Raw genomic sequence first — 20,725 nt, forward strand, 5'->3', positions numbered from 1 at the left:
ATCGAGGCAATTTCCTACGTTGGGTGTAGGAGCCTACTGAAGTTTGCTCTTTTTGTTGGTACTCAGTTATATGATTCCAAATGAAAATTGCTGATGTCAGTTACGATTTTCGTATTTCATCTTCCCTTTCTTCTTAAGGTGATGGTCAGAATTTGGTTACAGAAGATGTGACGGTAGTGGAGGGAGATGTTGCCACTATCAGCTGTAGAGTCAAAAACAGCGATGACTCAGTGATTCAGCTCCTGAATCCCAACAGACAAACGATTTATTTCCGAGATTTCAGACGTAAGTTACATCTTTTATTATTTGGTAACAACTTTTCCTGTACCTTGCTTGCACTTGGGATAAAGCATTTGCTGAGATCTCTTCTTTTAATTTAATGTTAGACACTTAAAGTTTAGTCAATTCTTTAGAGGGCAGATGAAACAGGCAATCATAATCTTTCTCCTTAATGGAAACCTTGATGGTCCCCTTTAAAAGTCAGACCGTCTTACTTTGCAATAGGAATTGATTGTAGTAATTCAGGGTGAATTGCAATTGAGTGCCAAATATTTAGCTGACACAAACAAATTGAATAGGGCAAGGAAGAGACGGTGCAATGTTCTCAGAGGTAATCTGTTTGGTTTGAAGACTGAAATTTTCAAGACAATCTATGCCTCTTTATAGCCAAAACAAAATCTCCCATCACTGCGACGTCCAGTGAACAAGTCTGGCTTTGTTTCCTGTTGTGACAATACCACGGGAGCCTCATAGCAGCAATGAAATGTTTGAAATTCTTTGTATTAATGTCACAGCAGAGACTAGAGATGCTGGCACATTGTGCTGAGCATTATAGAAACACATGGCAGATCACGTTCTCTTCTGAGACGATTTATGATCTACAAGTACGGGAGGGCAGTGGAGGCTGGCTCACTTCACTTGTGCTACCATTTGTGGCCTGTACGTTTAGCTGGGGAAATTTGAAATGCTTGGTTTCCAAATTCCTAAAAGAATTTAGGTAGCTGCTAGTCATCAGGAAACAAATCTTAAATGATCCTTTTCCAGATTTTATCTTTCACACTGTCCCTGGTTCACTCACTGCACACTGAAATGCAAGCATATAGAAATGGATTTGCACAGTAAGCAATTTACCTATGCATCCCTAAGCTGTATGAAGATAAACACCATGTCAAAAGATTTGGTACTGTGCCCAGTGGATTTGCTTATGTTGATTCTTTGTAATGATTTGAGAACAGAAGTATTTTATAGATCCAAACTTAAACATAAGAAGCAGGATTACAGCTGCAGTCAGGAACCCAGGGGGTACTGGTTTGGATGTTACTCACATTTCTATAGACTTTTGACTTTTTGTTGTGAGAGGAACTGCTGCATTTGTCATCACAGCCACTGACGATCCCTTTGCTCTGCAGCGCTGAAGGACAGCAGGTTTCAGCTGGTGAATTTCTCCAACAGCGAACTCAGAGTGTCATTGACAAACGTCTCTATTTCTGATGAAGGAAGGTACTTCTGCCAGCTCTACACTGATCCCCCGCAGGAAATTTACACCACTATTACAGTGCTTGGTAAGGACCCAATAGATGCTTGTGATGAATTTTGCAAGTGCTCCGTGCACGGGGTCTGGGTTGGATAAGACAGTAGTACAGGGCTGTGACTGGGGAGTTCTGCCTGCCCAGAAAGAGCCACAGCGCTCCAGTGGTTTTTGGTGAAGTGTAAGTATTGTAATACTAAGTGCTCTCCCACTGGAGACCAGCTCAGCTCTTCAATAGGTCAGTGCAGCTTTGTACTTGAACTTGCAGGCACAAGAATTTTGAGGGCTGCCTGCAAATACCAAGTGGATTGCCCAGTGGCGTGTTGTGGCCACTGTGTATTCTCCCTGTCGTGCAGCATGCCCCTGATTGCACACCCAGTCTGTCTTTGTAGGTCATGTTGTACTTAGTGTGATTATTGGGTCTTCCCCATTTTTTTCACAGCAAATCTTTGGCTTCAAGGAATAAGCAGAGGTATAAGTGGGAGATGTGATTTCTACTTCTAAGCCTCTGTTTTACTTGGGCAGGTCACTTGGAAATTCTACTGGGTTTCCTGCCATATATGAAGTGGAGTTTAGCACACGCTTTGTTTTGCAGACAATTGGCAGGGATTAATTTTTTAACTGTCATATTGCCTGTCTGTAAGAACATCAAAGTGAATCATTATGCTTTTTGGGCAAGTCTGAACCTGCTAGCATCCTGGAATGGATATTGAGTGGCTTTGCAGGACCGCATGTGCTGTTTAAGACAAGCTTTCCTCTTGCCATGTGTCCCCTTCCTTTAGGGCTAGAGAAGACGTATTTCTTACAAGCAAGGGAATTTATGCTGTGATGGTTGCATCTCATTCTGTGAAGAAAGAAAGAAGTCAGCCAGAAAGTAAAAGCTGTAGAAAATGTCTTTCAATAGCTATCTGATTTACAGAGGAAAAATAAATTAATGTTAATGCTTCATAACATAGAACAATTCAGTTCATGAGTTTTGTGTTTTCGATAATCTGACTAATCTGGTCATATACTAAATCTTTTCTTCTAAAACTTGGGGATTATATTACAATGAAGAAAGACAACATTTTTGCTTGTCCATGATAATTCCTTAAGGGCAAATATTACCAACAGCATAGCTCAGTAATCTCCTATCATGTGAAGATGTGTAAGATTTTGTTTGTCTATTGACTAACTCAGGGAAATCTAAAGTTCGACTAATGGAAAGTGAGTTTCCTATCAATTGTAGCAAACATTTTTCACATGCAATGGAACATAAGATCTTTCACTTGACATCCTAAAGTTGCTCATAGGAACATAGGAATTGCATAGGAATTGCTGTTTGCAGAGTTGAAGTTAATTCTGTCCCTTCCTTAATTCTGTCCCTTCCCCCCCACCTTGCTCATGCTTTGCAGGACTGTGGATATGCAGCTGCAAGACTGCTGTGGTTACGAGTAATAGCAACTCGTGCTATTAGAGCTATTTCTACAGATTATCAGTGGCTTTTAACATTCTATTAATAGGAGAATCTGCATTACAGAGGATGGTATAATGTAAGATCTCACTTGCTGATTAGTTTAAATCTTTCTTCTTTTATTTAATGAGATTTGGTTCTTAGGTTTTTATACATTGTTTAAGTAATGTTTATAAGCAGTTCTACTACAGCTATTACATTTATCAACAGCTTTTAAGTCCTAGTGCAGTTTCCAGTATCCATATTAGAAGTTCTCTTCCAGCTCTTCTTTGTAATCATGCATACACAAAAATATTTTGTGGTATTTAATCTCAGTGCTAACAATGTGTTTGAAATAATAGTATTTACTTTATTCACCTATAAGCCAGCACTGCATGTCTTTCAAGTGGGAAACATAATGCACTTGATGGCTTTTTTTCTTTAACATACATTATGCTTCAGAATTCAGGGAAAAGTCTGTTTTCTTGTCTTGTACTTCAGTTTGTTTTTTTTTTTTTTTTTTTAGCAAAATTTGCAGCGTGACCAGTGTGTGCCTGCCTTTCCCTCACATTCATAATGCAGTGTTTTCTGTCCACCTTTATCACATACTCAGGCAAAACCTTAGTTCACAGGGCAGGCAATGAAGATAGATGTTTATTATTAGAAGACTAAGGAGGGGATTGTTTATCTTAGCTAACATTTGTACTTAGAGATAGGGTGCTGTGAAGCCAAGGGTAGCATGTCTTTCCTTTCTTCCATATTATTGACTCCCTAATTAGGAGAAAAAATGGGACAGGGCAGGGGAGTAGTTATCCGTGTCAGTACATCGTTGGTCCTCCTAGGAATTCATTTTTCACCCAAGATCTCTAAGTCATTACTCAGGCTCCTATATATTTTAAGTTATATCAAAGAGTAGTTTTGTTGATCTGCTTCTAATGATACTTGCTTTGGAGAGCAGAGCAAAGTTTTCAGACATCCTTCTATACAGTCAGTGTTAGAGGAGAGCTTCACACTTTCTTTTCCTTTAGTAATGTTCTTCCTTCCTCTTCCCCATGACTTTAATGTCTTCAGTGAGACTATATGTAGATTTATTCATGCTTAATTGGAACATGTGAAAATCTCCAATATGTAGCCTGTTCTGTTCTTTTTAGAGAAAAGCCACAAGTGACTAATTAGTCCATTTGATCATCTGGATGGTATTTATACATATTTGTTCTTCATTAGCTGAAAAACGTGTTAGTCGCATTTGAACTATACAGTTGCTTAATCATACCGATCAGAGCAAAGTTGAGTTTCCTTTGGAAGTTCCGTGTTTTTTTTCCTTGTAAGTACAACTCGGCACTGCATGAACTCTTGATGTTCATTTTTTTTCTGTCTTTTGCCTCTTTAGCTACTGGTGCTTTCATGGGGAAGAGACTCCTTGTTTCTATGTCATAATTTTTAAGCTTGTCATGTCTCTGGGTTATGGTGCAGTTGTTATCACCCTGAAGCTCTGGCCTGTTTCTCAACATTACTGGATTATGTTTCATGCAAGACTCTTGATCTGTAGAGAACACTTGTCTGGGGAGAATGGCGAACTACCATCTCAGAGTAACTACCAAATGATGCAAGAATCTGTCACTGGAGAGAGTTGACTCTCTCCTCTCTCTGGGGTGGTTTTATGTTTAGTTTGTGGGAGTAGGCAGTGTTGTTTAAAAGGTGATGGCAGTCCAACGTGGTCTTGTGCTCAGTGCCTTTTGAGCATTTTAAATGAGCTTGATGTTTGCTGGCCTGCTTCCATTCCTTAAGGCTGAGGCTTGAAACTGAACAGCAGGAGAGAAAAATTGCCTTCTGAGGTTAGAGCTGCGGTAAGTAATGCACTTCCAAATGTCAGCTTTGGTGTTTCCTCTGCCTGTCAGCACAAGTCAAGAAATGTGCATGAAGTCAAACTATATTTTTAAATAGCAACATACACAACTGAATAGCATGGAATACTCGAACTCGTCCATGGAGTGGTGCCTTGCTAGGAGAGAGAACAGAAAGTTAAGAACTTGATAAGTGATAATTTGTGAAACCACTTTGATTATTAGGTGGAGAGTGAAAGCGCTTACTCTGATTACTGTGAAACCATCTATCAAAGGATTTGATCGATTGAAAGATCAAGTAAATGCTGGTGGCTAGTTTACTCTGGTAGATTTTATGTTTTTTTCAGAAGATCATGTCTTGTGTTAGTGATCAGAAAATGTCTTATTTGTCTTTTCATCAAGTATGTGTTGTGTTGTTTTTTTTCATTTTAGTACCACCACGCAATTTGGTAATTGATATCCAAAAAGAAATTGCTGTTGAGGGAGAAGAGATTGAGCTGAACTGCACTGCCATGGCCAGCAGACCAGCCACCACAATCAGATGGTTCAAAGGAAACAAGGAGCTAACTGGTAGATGTATCCTCTAAGTCACTTGTTTGTTTTTTGTTTGTTTGTTTTTTTACATAGCTGAAATAATTCATGTAATATTGTGTATTTGTTCTCTGCCACTTAAAAAAAAAAAAAAAGAAAAAAAAAAGCAAGCCGTTTTAAACACCAGCTTGGGAACAAAAGAGTATGTGGGCAGACATAAGTTATTCTTTAACACAAAAGGGCTGAATTTCATTTTGTCCTCTGCCTACTTGCCAGAATTGAATACAGGGTTCTGGAGCCATTCTGTAACTGCAGGTGACTTTGAAGAGCCCCAAAACTGTGCAAAGAATTTATTTCTGTGGTTGTTTATGTATTTTTCTGCCCTGTTTTAGGTATGAGTAAAATCATTTGCACTTTGAACTGTAAAGATTTTCAGTTCACCTTCGTATCCAGTTCTTTTGTTTATACAGTATTTTTTTCTGTGTTCAGTGGAATATTCATGTAAGATGGATTTCTCCTACTCACCAAAACCTGGTTGCTCCTGGTATTAGCACATTCAAGTCACTGACACTGATTGCATGTGTCATGCTGTTAGTTTAAGTCTGCATGTAGATGTGAGCTTGGTTGACAACACCTTTGTGCTGAGACACTGAAGGGCTCTCTACAGAAGTCCAGACTCATTACTTCAAATCCAACTCCACTACAAGGGCAAGATAAAATCTTCTATTTAAGTACAACACCTACAAGCGGCCGAGTATGACACATGCTGAGCGTATGCTGATAAAGGTGGAATGCAAACCTGCTGCTGCTTGAAGTAGTGCCCCACTGATTTTCAGCACCTGTTGTCATCTAAACGTTATACCGATCTTCAAATGAGCTCTTTCTTAGTTCCCTTTCCCATTCTGGCGGACAGCAGTGCAATAGTATTTGACCCTTCATGCTTGACCTGTCCAGCATCTTGATTGAGTTTTCTTGCGTTGGCAATTGAATCCCAGCTTTCCTTTATCTTTGAAGACTGCTGAGCTGAGTAGTAGCTTCTTGAAATACCAGTTCACCCTGCTGATTCTTTGGATGTTTTTTAAACAGAAGTAGGAAAACTGAAATACTTGGTTGTGGGTTGTGAATAGAGTGAAAATGTAGCTTCTCTGATCAGAAAGCCTTTCCTCTAAATATAAAGGGATGTCACTTTCTGCAGCTCTCCTCGTGTTTTACTTTAATATATTATCCAGGAATATTTTGTGTTTAAAAGACCTCTGTTACAAGTTACTCTTAATGTTTTGACTGTGTGATCCGAATTCTTAAATAAAAAGCCACAGATACGAGAATTTGGAAGCACAGTGGAGGCACACTATCAGCAAGTGCTTGCAGAGTTCATGGAAAAATTCTTTCTCTCCTGTCTTGTCTTTTCTTTCTTGATTCAGTGTTGTGTGTTACACCACCTAGTAAATCCTGATCTATGCTTTGCTCCCACCACTGTGGTTATTCTCTTCTTCAGATGGAGTACTGCTGAAGTATTTCAGCCTATCAATACTACTTTTAATTAAGTTAATCTGTTTAATCACTTTTCTAGCTAATTGTTGATTCAAGAGTGGGAGGGGATTTGTAGCTCCATTGATTTAAGAGTTTGGGGATTTGGGGATGGTGTAAGGGGATTGTTAATCATTGTGGTAATGTAGTGTAGATTTTAATCAGGAACAAATTCTTGGAGAGGTGTGTTACTCCGTACCCGCGTGCATCCCGGCCATAACCTTGTATCTGAAGAGGGGAAACAGATGCTGAAGGGAGCACACCACCTGAGCACAGAAACAAGGAAGGTGAACGTATCCAGTAGATGCTCCCCCCAGTCACTGTCTGCTTTTCTTTTTCATCTCCCTGCCAGGCAAGTCTGAAGTGGAGCAGTGGTCTGATATGTACACAGTGACCAGCCAGCTTTTGCTGAAAGTGGGACGGGAGGACGATGGAGTCCCAGTCATCTGCTTGGTGGATCACCCTGCTGTCAAAGACTTGCAGACACAACGTTACCTAGAAGTCATGTGTGAGTAGCAGAACTTGTAATGCTTTTAATGTATAAAATTGCTCACTTAAGACCTCAGGAACCGTTTGCTGTATGATTAGATAAAATTATAGTGTAGATGGAGTTTATATTCTGTTCTTTAAAAACTGAAATAAAAATGTTGGGTACCATTTAATAGGTTAAGCTGTGACTTTTCCCAGCCCTTTTGCAACAGCATAAATACATTTATTCTCTTAAATAACTTTCCTCACATTGAATTTGCACCATGAAAGGTTCTGGCTGGGCTTTAAAATTGCCAGGAAAGATTAAATCTGAGTATTTTTCTTTTAGCAACCTACTTAATCTCTTTGAAAGTGTTTCTGTAACACGACATTAAAGCAACTGGCCACCATTGTGAGCTTACTGGCAAAAACTGGCCACCATGCAAAAGAAGTATTGGTATTGTGCGTTGTGAACATACAGCTCCATCTGTTTTTCTAAATTAGGGCGAGATGAAGTATGCGGAATCTGTAGCAACGCCACTGACAAAGGCCTACAGATTCTTTGCTGTAATGTTCCTATCATGTTCATTGTTAATAATGCATTTTCACTTTGTTTAGGAACTGTTCTACTGTATGTGATGTTAACAGGGTTTCTGAGCAGTTATCTGAAAATACCAGTGGTCGCAAATGCGGACAGGCCTGACTTTCAGCTGGTGGAGATAATGGAGCTGCTGTATGCACATGCTTCTGCTCAGAAAATGGCTTCCAAAACCAAAGTCGGACAGTCCTCACAACATGGTTTGGGTGCCTCAGAAAAGCAGGGGTATTAGGATGATTCAAAGCACATATTTTTTTAGGTTCACTTCAACTATAACATTACGTTAAAAGGGGAAGAAGAGGTTGTATTAATTTATTTCATCTGCTTCGTTATGTAGTTTCATTATGAACATCTTGGTTACAATTCTCGTATCTCTGAAACTAGAGTAAAGTAATGTTCCTATAATGAGGAAAACAGAAATGATCAGATACTACCTAAATTGGCAGATACTAGATTTCTTGTGACTGTGCTAATGTGTAATTCATTTATGCAAACTTAATGTCCATTAACATTTCTTGTAGAGCTCCATTAGCTTTAATAATACATTAGCACCTTTGTGAGGCTTGATCAAATACTTAACGGGGAAAAAAATCCTATCTTCCCTATTATGTGCAGATACTGAAATCTTCCAGGATATCTGGATATCTTCCCCTTGCTTGAAAGGGCATCTGGTTACTTTTAGGCTTCCTTTTAGAAATTGCACTGAAATCTTGATAGTTTGATGTGGTAGGAGAGGATCACTGGTTTGTTTGTTTGTTTGTTTTGGGAGGGAACATTTTTTTCTGTTCTTCATATCAAATAAATCTCTTCCTGGCTATTTTCATTTGCAGTCTTTACAGGGTTGGTTCCATATACAATGAAGGCAAAGCACATGTAAAATACAGTTATTTGGATGTTAAACATGGTATGAATTAAAATCACAGTTTGTAAACAGAAATTAGTTACAGGGACTTGACCCATGTTAGTCTAGTTAGTTGCTTCAGTGGGCAGTAGCAGATGGCTTGAGAGAAGAGTACCAGAAGAAGAACATGTAGTGCGTCGTAACCTTGCAGCTCCCAGCAATTAGTGGCTTCAGAGCTTCGTGTGCTGGAGAATGTCCAGATGCTTGCATTTAATACCTACTGCTGGACCTGAACTTAGGGTAGAAAAGGCAGTCAGAGCAAACTTTTACCCTTGAGCTTTTCTTGCTTCAATCTTGTTGACTGCAGCTCAATTCTTCGGAATAACACGAGTAGAAGGAAACTTCATGTCTTCACCGACCGGCATCTCAATCAGAGCTTCTGTTGACATGAACTTAGTCTCTTGGGGAACTTAGACTCTGACAATCAGGCCTAATTGATACTTTCTCAATTGCTTTTTAGATACAGGATTTGCAATCAGAGCAGATCTCTTCCAGTTGCTGTTCATGCACCTTCACTGACCATGTTGTTACCTTCCAGGCAAGCAAAATGCCGAATCTCCAAAGAAGCAGCATTTAGCATTCACTGGTCATGGTAGTGTATGTGGTTTTAGCTGCTTTTCTTGCAGCCACAGAGGTATAACTCAAGATCAGTCGCGTGTTGTTTGTTGACGTGTCTGCTGTTACATTCTCTCCCCTTAAGTCTTGCCCATTCACGCTAAGGGCACAGCGGATCCACCCCTTCAGAACACCAGCAGGACATAGTAAAGTATTTTCTCAGTGGATATTGTATTTCTGTGCACTAAGTGTATCCATCTCAAGCAGGAAGTGTGTTGGGGAAGGACGGGAGGATGATGGATGGAGCCTTCTCGGATAATGAGGTATTTTTGTCTGACTAAATTTCAGAAAATGGAGAGATTTTGAAAGATATGATTCAAAGTTTTTAAAAAACAGAACCACAGAAGACAGAACAACAACAAAAAAATTGCGTAGTTTGCAGTGGGGGGGAGGGAGGGGTAGGGTACATGTCATCCTCAAAAACTACTCAAAACACAACCTGCAAAAGGGAACAGACAGTGACCTCAGTGTTGTTTGTGCAATCTTGAAATGAAAAAAGGCATTTTCAGAGGTTACTCTCACATACAGTTCAGCCATTTCCAACATTTTTCTTGTTTCTCACTCGCTTCTGGAGGAGACTGACTTTTGTAATGCTCCTGGAGAGAGGAATCAAAGTGGAGATGAGCAGCGGGCAAGGCACGTGCTCCCATGCTGAAGGGCTGGCTCGCCTGGCTGGCTGCAGCAGCCCACAGTGGAGGGGAGGCAGGCATGTCTTCCCCCAGAGTTGCGTTATTTTCCCTTCAAAGTGTTTACCTTTTCTCTTTTTAAACTGTTTTTCTTAAAGCTCAGTATGTCAAATGTTTCTTTTTTTGTAAATTAGGATCTTAGGTGTCGTTGAAAATCTGGAGCATTTGTACTTCAACTTATTTTGGTGCATTTGGAGGTGGCACCTAGAATATGTATTTATTTTATTTTATTGAAATGTTCTTCTCTGCTAAGAAAAAAAAAGATGTAGAAATTGAAGTCTGCAAAGTGACCTACTTCACTTTATTTTAAAAACAATTCAAATGAACATTTTTGTCTGTGCTGTAGTTCAAAGAAAATTGCAGATTTGAGTTGTGTGGGTTTTTTAAGTTTCTCAGTAACTTCAGGAACGTATTTCAAAATGACTATTGGCCTTATCACCCCAGGCTGTGGTTGCTCCAGATGTCTTGAACCAGGAAGCAGGTAATCCTCTTGAAGGGGGATAGGCAGAGTAATTTCAGATGCATGTCACAAAAGTATGGGATTTGTGATAATGTTGAACTGTAGAGCACCAGGGTACCCCATGCATGTGCAGCGCTGAACCCTGTGTCGCCTTAGCCACGATTTAATAAGGCAGTTGTTCACTACAGTAAATGTGATCTGTCTTGTTGTTGCCTTGTTTTCTCCATTATTATTTTCAAGCATCTTTATAGGTGCAAAGCATGTAAAATCTTTAAGGACAGGCACAGTCTTTTTTTGCTGTTACCTGAGGGAGAGGAATGGCCATCTTGCTCCTCCTCTTATGTGTGCAGGGGCTTCTCCTCTGGCAAAATAATGGAACAGTTGTGTTATCTGATAAAATTCTGTAGTATATACCGATAACTTGTTACTATACCATAAGCTAAGCTTTAAAAAATAAATGGCAGGTTCACCTGAAGCTTACCAGCACAGACACTGGGGGGAAAAGAACCTTTTGCTGTAGTTAGTGAAACTGAGTAAGACTTACTCATGCTGAGTATTAACTCGTCCTACTCAGGAAGTAAGCTATTGCATGTATAATGTGGCACATCCTGTCCCTTTGTGAATTTTTGAGTAAATGCTTCTATCTGAATGTAGGGTATGTTATTAAAAAGAAATCTCTGCAAACAAGCATTTTGTAATATTTATGAAAATCTCCTGGTAGTGCTTTTTAAAAGCAAACAGAGTTTGACAAGTGATGCCATGTACTCACAGTAACAATAACACTTCTATGCTTGATTAATAGCTGCACCACTGAACGTATAACCCTGTGCAATGGATGGCCACAATAAGTTACATGGGATTGGTTTGAAAATATATGTTGATTTCGGCTCAAGTTGCTTTCTTTTTGTCATTCGGATTATTCAGTGAGGGATGGAAGACCAGTGCGTTGAGTGTAATTTTAGAAAGGAAATGAAGCACCAAAATGCATTAAAATATCATTAAGGAATTGAATGGAACTAGATACTCTGAAATATTTAAGTTCAGCATTTGTGGTACTTTATGTCATTATTTGATACTGGAGATGAGGTCCTCATATGACACTTTATCTTGGTTTTGGTTGTTTGTTTTTTATTTTTTTCTGAAGTTATAATGAATTGCACATTCATTTTTGTAATGCCTACGTGTATACCTCTAAAACATGCACTGATGGAATCTGTTACAGCCTCTGCTGTTATGAGGGGAGAACTCTTTGCGCCCAATTATGTTAAAAATCAGCTATATACGTATGCTGTCACATCTCCAGTAATCCTTACATTTCTATTGAGTACAAATATTAATTGCGTACTATGCAGTGAAGTGATTAACATCAATGTAATTTATCATCTGGAGAATTCTAAAAATGAATAAATGAGTTGTTTTGTTCAGTGAGGTGTTGACCCCTTCAGAAACTTTGATTTAAAGCTTTTTTTTTTCTTTTTATAAATATGAAAAGCACCACAATCAGCCAAGTGTTCAGTTATTTGATTTTCTGGGGCATTAGCCACTCTTGTTTGTGACATTTCCCAGTTGGGTGCTCGTTTGCAAGCTCATTAATAAGGTTTTCTCAGAGGAGTGTTGTTGGGAATGAAGAGCATACAGTACGGTCTGGACGCTGTGTTTTGGAAGTGTTCAGCAGCAGCACGCAGCTATGTGTTTAAAATGGGAACGTGCACATACAACACACCTGCCTGTTCTCCTTAGCACGACTGAGCGTGGCATCCCACCGTGGTGCACACAGTACCCCAAAGCCGGGTTACCAGCCACTTGTGTCACACGCAGCTGTGTGCCTGATGGGAGCCCCAGCGCGCAGAGCTCGCCGGCTGCAATGCAGGCTCTGTCCTTCTGGAAGCTGGGGAGAAAACACAGGGTAGCCGGGTCTCTGCTGTCTCTGATGCAGACTTCATTTCCTGATAAGTAAACCTGCTTGATGTTAGGATAAAGGTGATGGCTGTATTTATTATACCTATATATTATGTTAACTTCTCTGACTTCTTTTAATATTGAAGAACGTTTTCCTCCTGACCTTTCCCTAGCATGTGAGTGTAGTAAGATACAAAAACGGCCAGAAGTCATTTTCTTTTAATAGTTTATCCTTGTTATATATATATAGGCAATATACCATGCTAGTTTGGGCCACAGAGCAAAGCAGAGATGAGGATCTGTATAAGATAAACACCTTTCTTCAGATGAGCACTAAAGCATATTCGGGGTGATTTTGAAGCTAGAATTACTTAAAGTGGGCAAAAACTCTGCTTGACCTGCAGGATATTCTTCTCCTGAGAATACCATCTGTCATTATTTTTGCAAAGAGGTACACATCAGGAATTAATACAGTAATCACAAAATGGATTTTAAAACTTGGATTCAGTACATAATTTTACAATGCAGGCAAGAGAATTTTCAGCTGAATCATTGAAAGAATCCATTTTGTAATTTTCTCAGTTGGCAAACAGTCTGGCATTACAAAACACGCTGAGCCCCATGCTGCAGTACCACTATGTCAGAAGCGCTGCAGGAGCAGTTTTGTCTGCTCCTGTCTGCCATGAAGAAACCAGCCATGTATAGTCGTGCAATTTACTTAATGTATGTGTTTAGCTGTAATTTGGAGCTGAGAAAGAAACCCCGTTCTGAAAATGCGCACTGGTCCTGAGAGCCCTTCGTGCTGCGTGTGTGGCTGAGCGATGTCTGTAATGGAAGTGCCGGGGGGGACCTTGGTGCTGCCGGGCATGGCCTGCTCCTGGGCTGTGGCAGGGCTCTGCGAGCTACAGCATGCTTTCAGTGGTTGGTTTTCCTCATCCGTGTTTTTGTGTGTTTCCCCCCAAAAGCAGCATGTGGTAAGAAGGCTTTTGACTGTGTTCTGACCTCAGCTGGGGCAGTTGTGTGGGCAGGAAGGGTTGACTGGTTTGTTGCTGTTGGTGGTTGGTGAGTCGGATAAGTTGAGAAAAAAATCATCCCCTGCTAAAGAAATGCTTCCTAGACTGTTTTTATTGTGTTATTAATGACTGTTTCAGTGCAATGTTTGTGTTTAAAGTGGACAGATTGCTGCACTGTAGGAGCCGTATCACTCTGAGATTGCTGGAGGACCAGGAGCTGCTGGAGTGTGATGATTCAACTCAAGGGAAATATGTGGCCCCAAAGAACATCTACCTCAAGTGTGATGTGGTTTTTTGTTTTGCAGCTTTTAGCAGCTTTTGTGCACAGTGAAGTTACTGGATATAGCCACAGAGTTAAATTTACTGCACATTTTCCTCATTAAGCATGTTCTGATTGTGTTTCAGGGGGAGATGTTGTTCACGTGCCTTCTTGCATTTGCCAAGAAAACCACTCTTTTATTTAAGGTTGTATTTCCAAGTAGGAGTCATATCTAGTGTCTATTAGCATCCTTGAGGGCTGCAATACCCAAGACTTCAGCCACAGGCTCGGCAGTTGTAGGAACCTGCGCTGCTACCACACAGCACTTACCGCATGCAGAGAGACGTGCTGTCTCCAGCAAGTGCTGCCGTTGGGTTTAGTCTGGTTACAAACAAGATAAATGTTTTCAGCAGAGCTTGGCTGCGTTACCCTGGTTGGTGCGTTACAGCACAGGCAGAAATTGGGAGTACCTGCCTGACCCGAGCTGGCCTGGAGCTGGAGAGGAGCCCTGGGGAGGACCGAGATGACAGCACAAGCTCCGAAGGCTGCAGCCCTCCTGGAGCAGCCAGAACTGGGCTCAGTGGGGCAGGGGCGAGCGCTGCTGGGGGTCCCAGCCAGGCTCCTCCGTGGACCCCCGGCTCCTCCATGCACCTGCGCAGCAGAGCCGGGGCCCCGCAGGAGATCAGGCTTGCCAGATCGATCTGGCGGCACTCCCTGAGACGACAAGCTCTCCTGTCTTTGAGATCATAGGTTTCTCTGATGAAAGTAAATGGGTAGAAGTAATGGGCTTAGGCTTCTGTAAGACACCGAACTCTGTATAACGTGATATCCTTCCTGATTAATGAGATCTAAGCATAATCGATGGAGCGCACATTTAATGGATTAAGAAATCACTAACTGGCAGATCTCAAAGAATAGTCATTAGGGAGTAATCAGCAAGTGATGGTATTTTTAGAGCAAATGCACTGGTCTGGGTGCTTGGCCTGCTGCTCTTCAGTGCTCCCATGACTCATTTGGAAGTTCTTAAAAAAAAAAAAAAAAGATAAAAAAAAATCACTGTTAATAATCTTTGCTGATGACCAAAAAACTGGCTAACACTTAATAAGAGGAAGTGTTGTAGCATGCACAGAACATCTTGAGAGATTTTGTAACTTCTAAAACACAGCACTTTAAAACTCTGAAAGGTGGGTGGGCGTGCGTAGGCTATATCCCTTCTTCACAGAAGTGCAACTACATCCTGGAAAATACTTGGAGTGCTGTAGTGGGAAAAAGCCTCATGTAAGGTTTTGCCAGGGAAACCAACATGGCAAAGCCAGTGCCTCCTTGCGTGTGTGAAGCAAGGAGCTGGAGCGAAGATGATGGCTTTTCTCTTCTGTGTTGGTGAGACCATTCCTGGAATCTTGTACGGCATCTTCGTGAGCAGACTTTGAAAAGATGCTGGAAAATAGGACAAATTGCAGAGAACGGGAAGAAACCACACAGGAAGAGACTTAAAAAGCTCTGGCCAAATCTGTCCTACCAAAAAGTATTGAGAAGCAATTTGTTCACAGGATAGAAGAACAGCCATGGCGAGAGTGTGCGAAGTACAAAGGGAACTGTAATCTAGCAGGGGGAGGCAAAACAGAAATCTTTGGCTAGAAGTTGAACTAGACAAAATGAGGACAGAAGGTGCATCTTAAATGCATCTCGGTTTGTCGAGACCTTTCTCAAGAGAAGCAGTGGGTTCTCTGTTTCTCACATCATTTTAGAAGAGGACGCCCTATCTGTGCCTCAGTCACAAGCAATTAGGCTTAACGTGGAGCCTGGCTGAAACGCATGGCGTCAGCCCAGAGGCGTTGCCACACAGAGGGACGAGAGGGGATCTGACGGGGGAATGAGCCAAGCACTGCTGCAGCTCTGCCAGCACGCGCAGCCCATGGGTCCTGGTGCAGCTGGAGGTGAGCCCCGAGGGAGCCGGGCGGTGGCGTCCCGCAGGAGCGTGCTGTCCCATGGCACCGCCCGCGCTGGAGGAGCCATCAGCATCCCAGTTGCTTGCGAAATTAAAATACAGGTTGTTAATCAGAGAGGGAGGAGAAGGAGCATTTTTCATACTCAGGCTGACTTCAAGACTGTGGGAGGCTGAGGGGGCCGGGCTCGTGTACACCATAATTGGCCAGCGGGGCAAAGAGCAGGGCGTGCTGTCGCCTCTCTAAAGGCTGCCTTTCGGATGCGTTACAGGCACACGGTATGCATGTTGTAAAAGAAATCTCATCAAATGCAGAATGGTTTTGTAATAAGTTTTTCAAATTGGTAGCTGCTACAGTGTAACCTTTAGACTACTGGTATTTAACCTTGTATATCACTTGTAGCTTTTGAATGAATTTAGCTTAATAAAGGTACCTTATTAAATTACTAGGCTTTTTTTTTTTTTAAAGCCACTAGAAGTAGGCATACTAGGAAATAGCTTGAGGTTGTTAGATCTAATTGTCTGCCAGTGGAGTATATTGTGGCTTAGATGTGTAGATGCAAGCATTTATTTTTATGTAGTAATCCAGCAATATGATATTATGAAGTTCCAAGTTGAGTATTTCAGGCTGTTGGAATGCACTTGGTAGTAAAAATTCTTCTGCTGCTTGCCTTATGCCCTAGACTGCCATCTGAGATGGTGATAGTCCCAGATTATACTACCACAGATGTCACTACTGGAATGTGGCCTTTTTAATAAAGTGGTTAATAGGTGGCAAACTGCTAGTACAGGCCTTGAAAACCGTCACAAGCTTGCTGGTGTCAGTTACTAAATGTCACAATTGCAGGTAGGAGCTGAGCTCAGGATCCCACAGTGCCTGGCATTTTACAAAGCTTTACCTAACAGAGTGTATAATCTGAAGAAAATAGATACTGACTTTGTCTGAGATGGGATGCTTAGCAGTAGGATTAAAGATTGTTTAAATGTGTGTCCTCAAAAAAAAAAACAAAAAAAAAAAAAAACCAAACACATCCCCTCCCCCAAATTCTTGGTCAAAGCAAGTGAAATTTTCATTGTATACTACAAGCCTAATTAAAATGTCAGTTCTCCTGAGTGCCAAGCCATCCTTCTGAATCCTTCAGAATTTTGAAGCACTTCCTATTTCCATAAGTGCCTTCAGTAATTACTCGCATGCTGGTGAGTCCTGCTTAGAAGAGACATTCACTGTGATAACTCTATTGGGAGTGTTCTTGTCTTCACGAGTACATGTATGTGTGCTAATCAAGTTCAGATTTATATTGTATGTGACACCTCTACAGTGTGCAAATCAAAATGGTATAGATTCACTTTTCTTCTGACATTTGATTAATGGAGACTATGGAGCTAGAACGCTGAAGTGGAGGGGGGCAGTTTATGTCGTTTCGGGAGAGCTTACTTAGCTTGCAGTTTATTCTCAGTACAACAAGCCTTCGGTGTATTCTTGTTGCTTTCCATAAGTAATTGACAGCTGGTAAACATCTCGTCAGAAATACTAAAATTTGTCTCATAAAAACGGGATTGGAGCAACAGAAGAGGCAAGCTGCAGAAGATCTCACCCATGGCTTTCCCAGCCCAGGGATGCCATTCGGGGTAGCCCTTGTGTTCCCCTGTAAATAGGGCTGGAAAGGTTTTCCAGTCTTTCCACGACACACAGTGTAATAGCATCCATGTTTCTGGCATGGGCCCTTAGGCACTGTCACAAAGCAAATAGTAAATAGCGAGCAGATGGCTGAGGTGGGGTGATTGTGAACGAGAGGGGTAAGCGTGAGCACAGCACGTAAGGTGTTGCTTGTGACATACTTGCTGCATAATACTATTTAACCGGTTGTCCTGTGTTTATGCATTGTGTAAGTACTCGTGTTGCAGACCAAACTCAGTGTGGTATTTCAGCACTGTTCTTTGTCTTCCTGTGCTTTTTTTGTGTGTATCTGTGCCACAGCCACCGCAGGACTGGGTTGTGCATCTGGGGCTTGGACCTTGCAGTGGGGAGCACCTGCCCCTCGCTGCCACAGCACAGCCCAGGTGCCCTTTGTCGAGGTTCAGCTGCAGGGCACGCGTCGAGGTTGTGTCTGCCCTCCTAGGGACAGTCTTTGCTCACGCCTAGAACATGCTGGTTGCTTCCACGCGTCTCTTTTGCACGTTCGAAGCGCTGAGCAACATCACTATTTGGGGGTCAGCTCCTGTTCTCAGGCACACTGCATTCCTGTGTTTCCAGAGGAATTAGGACTTCGCACCTCAGGCGTGTAACACACTTCCAGAACGTCGTAATCCGTGTGCTGCTGCTGCACTTTCCAGCCTGCAGATACGCCTTAGTTTCATAGCTGCAGGAAGCATCTGTAATGGGGATTAGTTTATAAAATGTTTGTGGTATAGTCATCTCAGGAGAGGATTTACTAGTGTAGCTTATTCCATTACTGAAAATTATGAGAGTTTAAATTGGTTAAATCCTGACATGGATTTTTTTTTCTAATCTCTATTATTCCACAGGAAGCATGTTAATGAGTTAAACACAGTTAATAAAATGCAGCAAGCCGATATTTTTGGTAGCAGTTACTCTCAAAGGAACTAGAAACATTTAAATTGTTTCAACCTTTATGCATACTGATTTTTTGCCTTCCTTTATTTCTTACAGTTGAGTAAATTCCTGAAAAATATATATGGCCTAATGGCATTTGTAGCATTGAATTGATTTTTTGCATTGATAACATTTTAGCTACAGCTTAGATTGCGTTTTTAATCTTTGTTTCAGTTATAGGAGGTAATGAATTTTTTAATCATGGACTCCAGTGTGTTTTGTGTGTGTGTGTTTTTTTTTTTTTTCTCCTTCAGGGTCTTACTAAAGTGGTTTGAAGCTGGATCCCTGACTATAAATGCTTTAATTCTCTGTGTTTATTTTAGGATTTAGAAGAGCTTCATTTGGACTAACTAAAATCTTCCATTGTTTAAACAAAAGCATCAGTGGCTGTGATTTCTTTTTGTGTTTCTAACAAACATCTCTTGTAAAGCCAAACGTATTAAAATGCGTGGACACAAAGTGTTGTCATACAGTAATATATGATACATGATAAAACGTATCAATTCTGAGCACCACAAATATCTCCGGTTTCACCTCAGCATGAAGGCAAATGAGTTCCTTTTAGCTTGAGTGAGTTCAGAGATAAACTCTGGTGCAGCAAAAAGCATTTCCCGGGAAACGGTGGTGCTTCAGTCGGAGTACAGATCTCCGATCTGCCTCGCGTTTCCTCAGTGCTAATCACTTCAGCTTGAAGCAAATACCAAGTTCACTTACTGATTAGACAAATGGCATAGAGGGGGCCGAGAGGAAAGCAGTGATGATGACTGTCTTTTGGTGTTCAGTGCGTAGAAATCTGATTCTGTTTGACAAGAAAATTTATGAAATGATGTTTTTGTCATGCAGATAAGCCTCAAGTGCGGGTTTCTCAGAATTACCCAGTGCAAGGCCTCACAAGAGAAGGGGAGCCACTCGAACTGACGTGTGCAGCTTTTGGAAAACCACAGTAAGTTGGAAACTACCAGAGGATGGACCAGGCTGTCTGGCAGTGACGGGGCCATGCTACAGGGCCATGCAAAAATGCATGTAGGCATTTTGGCCTCTTTAGCTATTGCAGAACTTAGTGTGCCATTTTCTGCTGCAAAGGCAATGCAAGAGTATGAAAAAGAAAGTATGGAGATATCCTTTCCGCACCTGAGCATATGCTGCCAAATCAAGGTATCTGTTTTGATTTGCATTTATTCTTATATAAAAAAAATGGTTGAGGATTTTTTATTGTAAGAGCTCCCAGGAGTGGAGCAAGCCCTCTGATGCAGAATGAACAGGTGGTAGCATGGGTGCCACACAGCCATGCATCTCCTCCCCAGGGAAGTCTCTTCCCCACTTAGGTGTCAATTGATTTCAATTAATCTGCAAAAGCAAGGTCAGTGGCCTGCATATTGAATCCTAGTAAGGTGCAAGTATGCAGAAGAGTGAATGGCCCAAAGAATTGAGCACTTTTAAAAGTGGAATGGATCTGTAAGGTAAGGCAGTCTGTCTTTCTGCTTATATTGATTATATGATGATTCTCCTCCATATTTGGTGGCCTATGTTTTTTCTATGAAATGCAAGTTGTATTCTTTCTCCTCTTCATACCATGCCCTTGAGGCTTTCTTACATTGCTTAAGAAATTTATGCATCAGGAAATTCCTGACAAGGGAGGGTAGATTTTCTTCCACACTTCCATTGTTGTTCTAATTTAAGTTTTGTTGACTTTTTTTTTTTTTTAATACTTCCTCTCCCACTTGGCTTTATGGTTGTCAAGTATTTACTATCCTTTTTTATTTTGATCATGTTCATGAGATTTCTGCAAACATTCCCGAAGTCTGTCAGCGTCTCCTTGGTAGTGTGCCCAGAACTGAAGAGTTACTGCAGGTGTAGTCGAACTTGAAGTCATCCAGTTTGACAGTTCTGTTTCTGTGGGCAGGGACAGGAAGGGTCTATGCAGCTCAGAGGTGAGAAGGCTTGTGATACTGTCATCTTCCATGGTAGTGTCCTACCTCACCTAGATTGTTTTGTTTATTTCCACTTCTCAGTTTCTTCTGTTCAGCATGTGGCTGATTCCTTCCCTGTACATTAGAGACTGAATAATCCCATTTGAATATCTACTCCCTGTTCAGAATCTGTCAAAGCCCCTTTGCATTTCTCCTCTCATGGGTAACTGCAGTTCCTCCTATTTGCTCTCATGTGGGAATTTAATGAATAGGCCTCTTTACCCTTTTTTTTTCCAGGCTATGAATAAGACATACACATGTTAACTAAGACAGACACATCTCCCAGGCTGTATGCCACTTAATGTTACAGTGATGCTAGTAATGTGCTAGGAATTTCCTTATGTAGGTCATTTCACCTGTCTCTCTCAAGGCATAAGAAAATGTACAGTAAGATGTTTCTGGTTTTTTTTTTTTTTATTATTATTATTATTTTGT

At 41.1% G+C, this 20,725-nt stretch overlaps 1 protein-coding gene across 1 annotated transcript in view; it reads left to right on the forward strand.

The window, feature by feature from the left end:
* The window catches only part of CADM1 (cell adhesion molecule 1), a 180,623-nt gene that overhangs the window by 122,394 nt on the left and 37,504 nt on the right, over positions 1-20,725 (forward strand). The window contains exons 2-6 of the mRNA XM_050715013.1: positions 139-285; positions 1,410-1,562; positions 5,237-5,374; positions 7,215-7,370; positions 19,164-19,263. Coding sequence (XP_050570970.1) covers positions 139-285; positions 1,410-1,562; positions 5,237-5,374; positions 7,215-7,370; positions 19,164-19,263 — 694 coding nt within the window. The remainder of the gene's footprint in view (positions 1-138; positions 286-1,409; positions 1,563-5,236; positions 5,375-7,214; positions 7,371-19,163; positions 19,264-20,725) is intronic.

Source organism: Cygnus atratus, chromosome 22 (genome assembly GCF_013377495.2).
Source record: "Cygnus atratus isolate AKBS03 ecotype Queensland, Australia chromosome 22, CAtr_DNAZoo_HiC_assembly, whole genome shotgun sequence".
NCBI classification, from domain to species: Eukaryota; Metazoa; Chordata; class Aves; order Anseriformes; family Anatidae; genus Cygnus; species Cygnus atratus.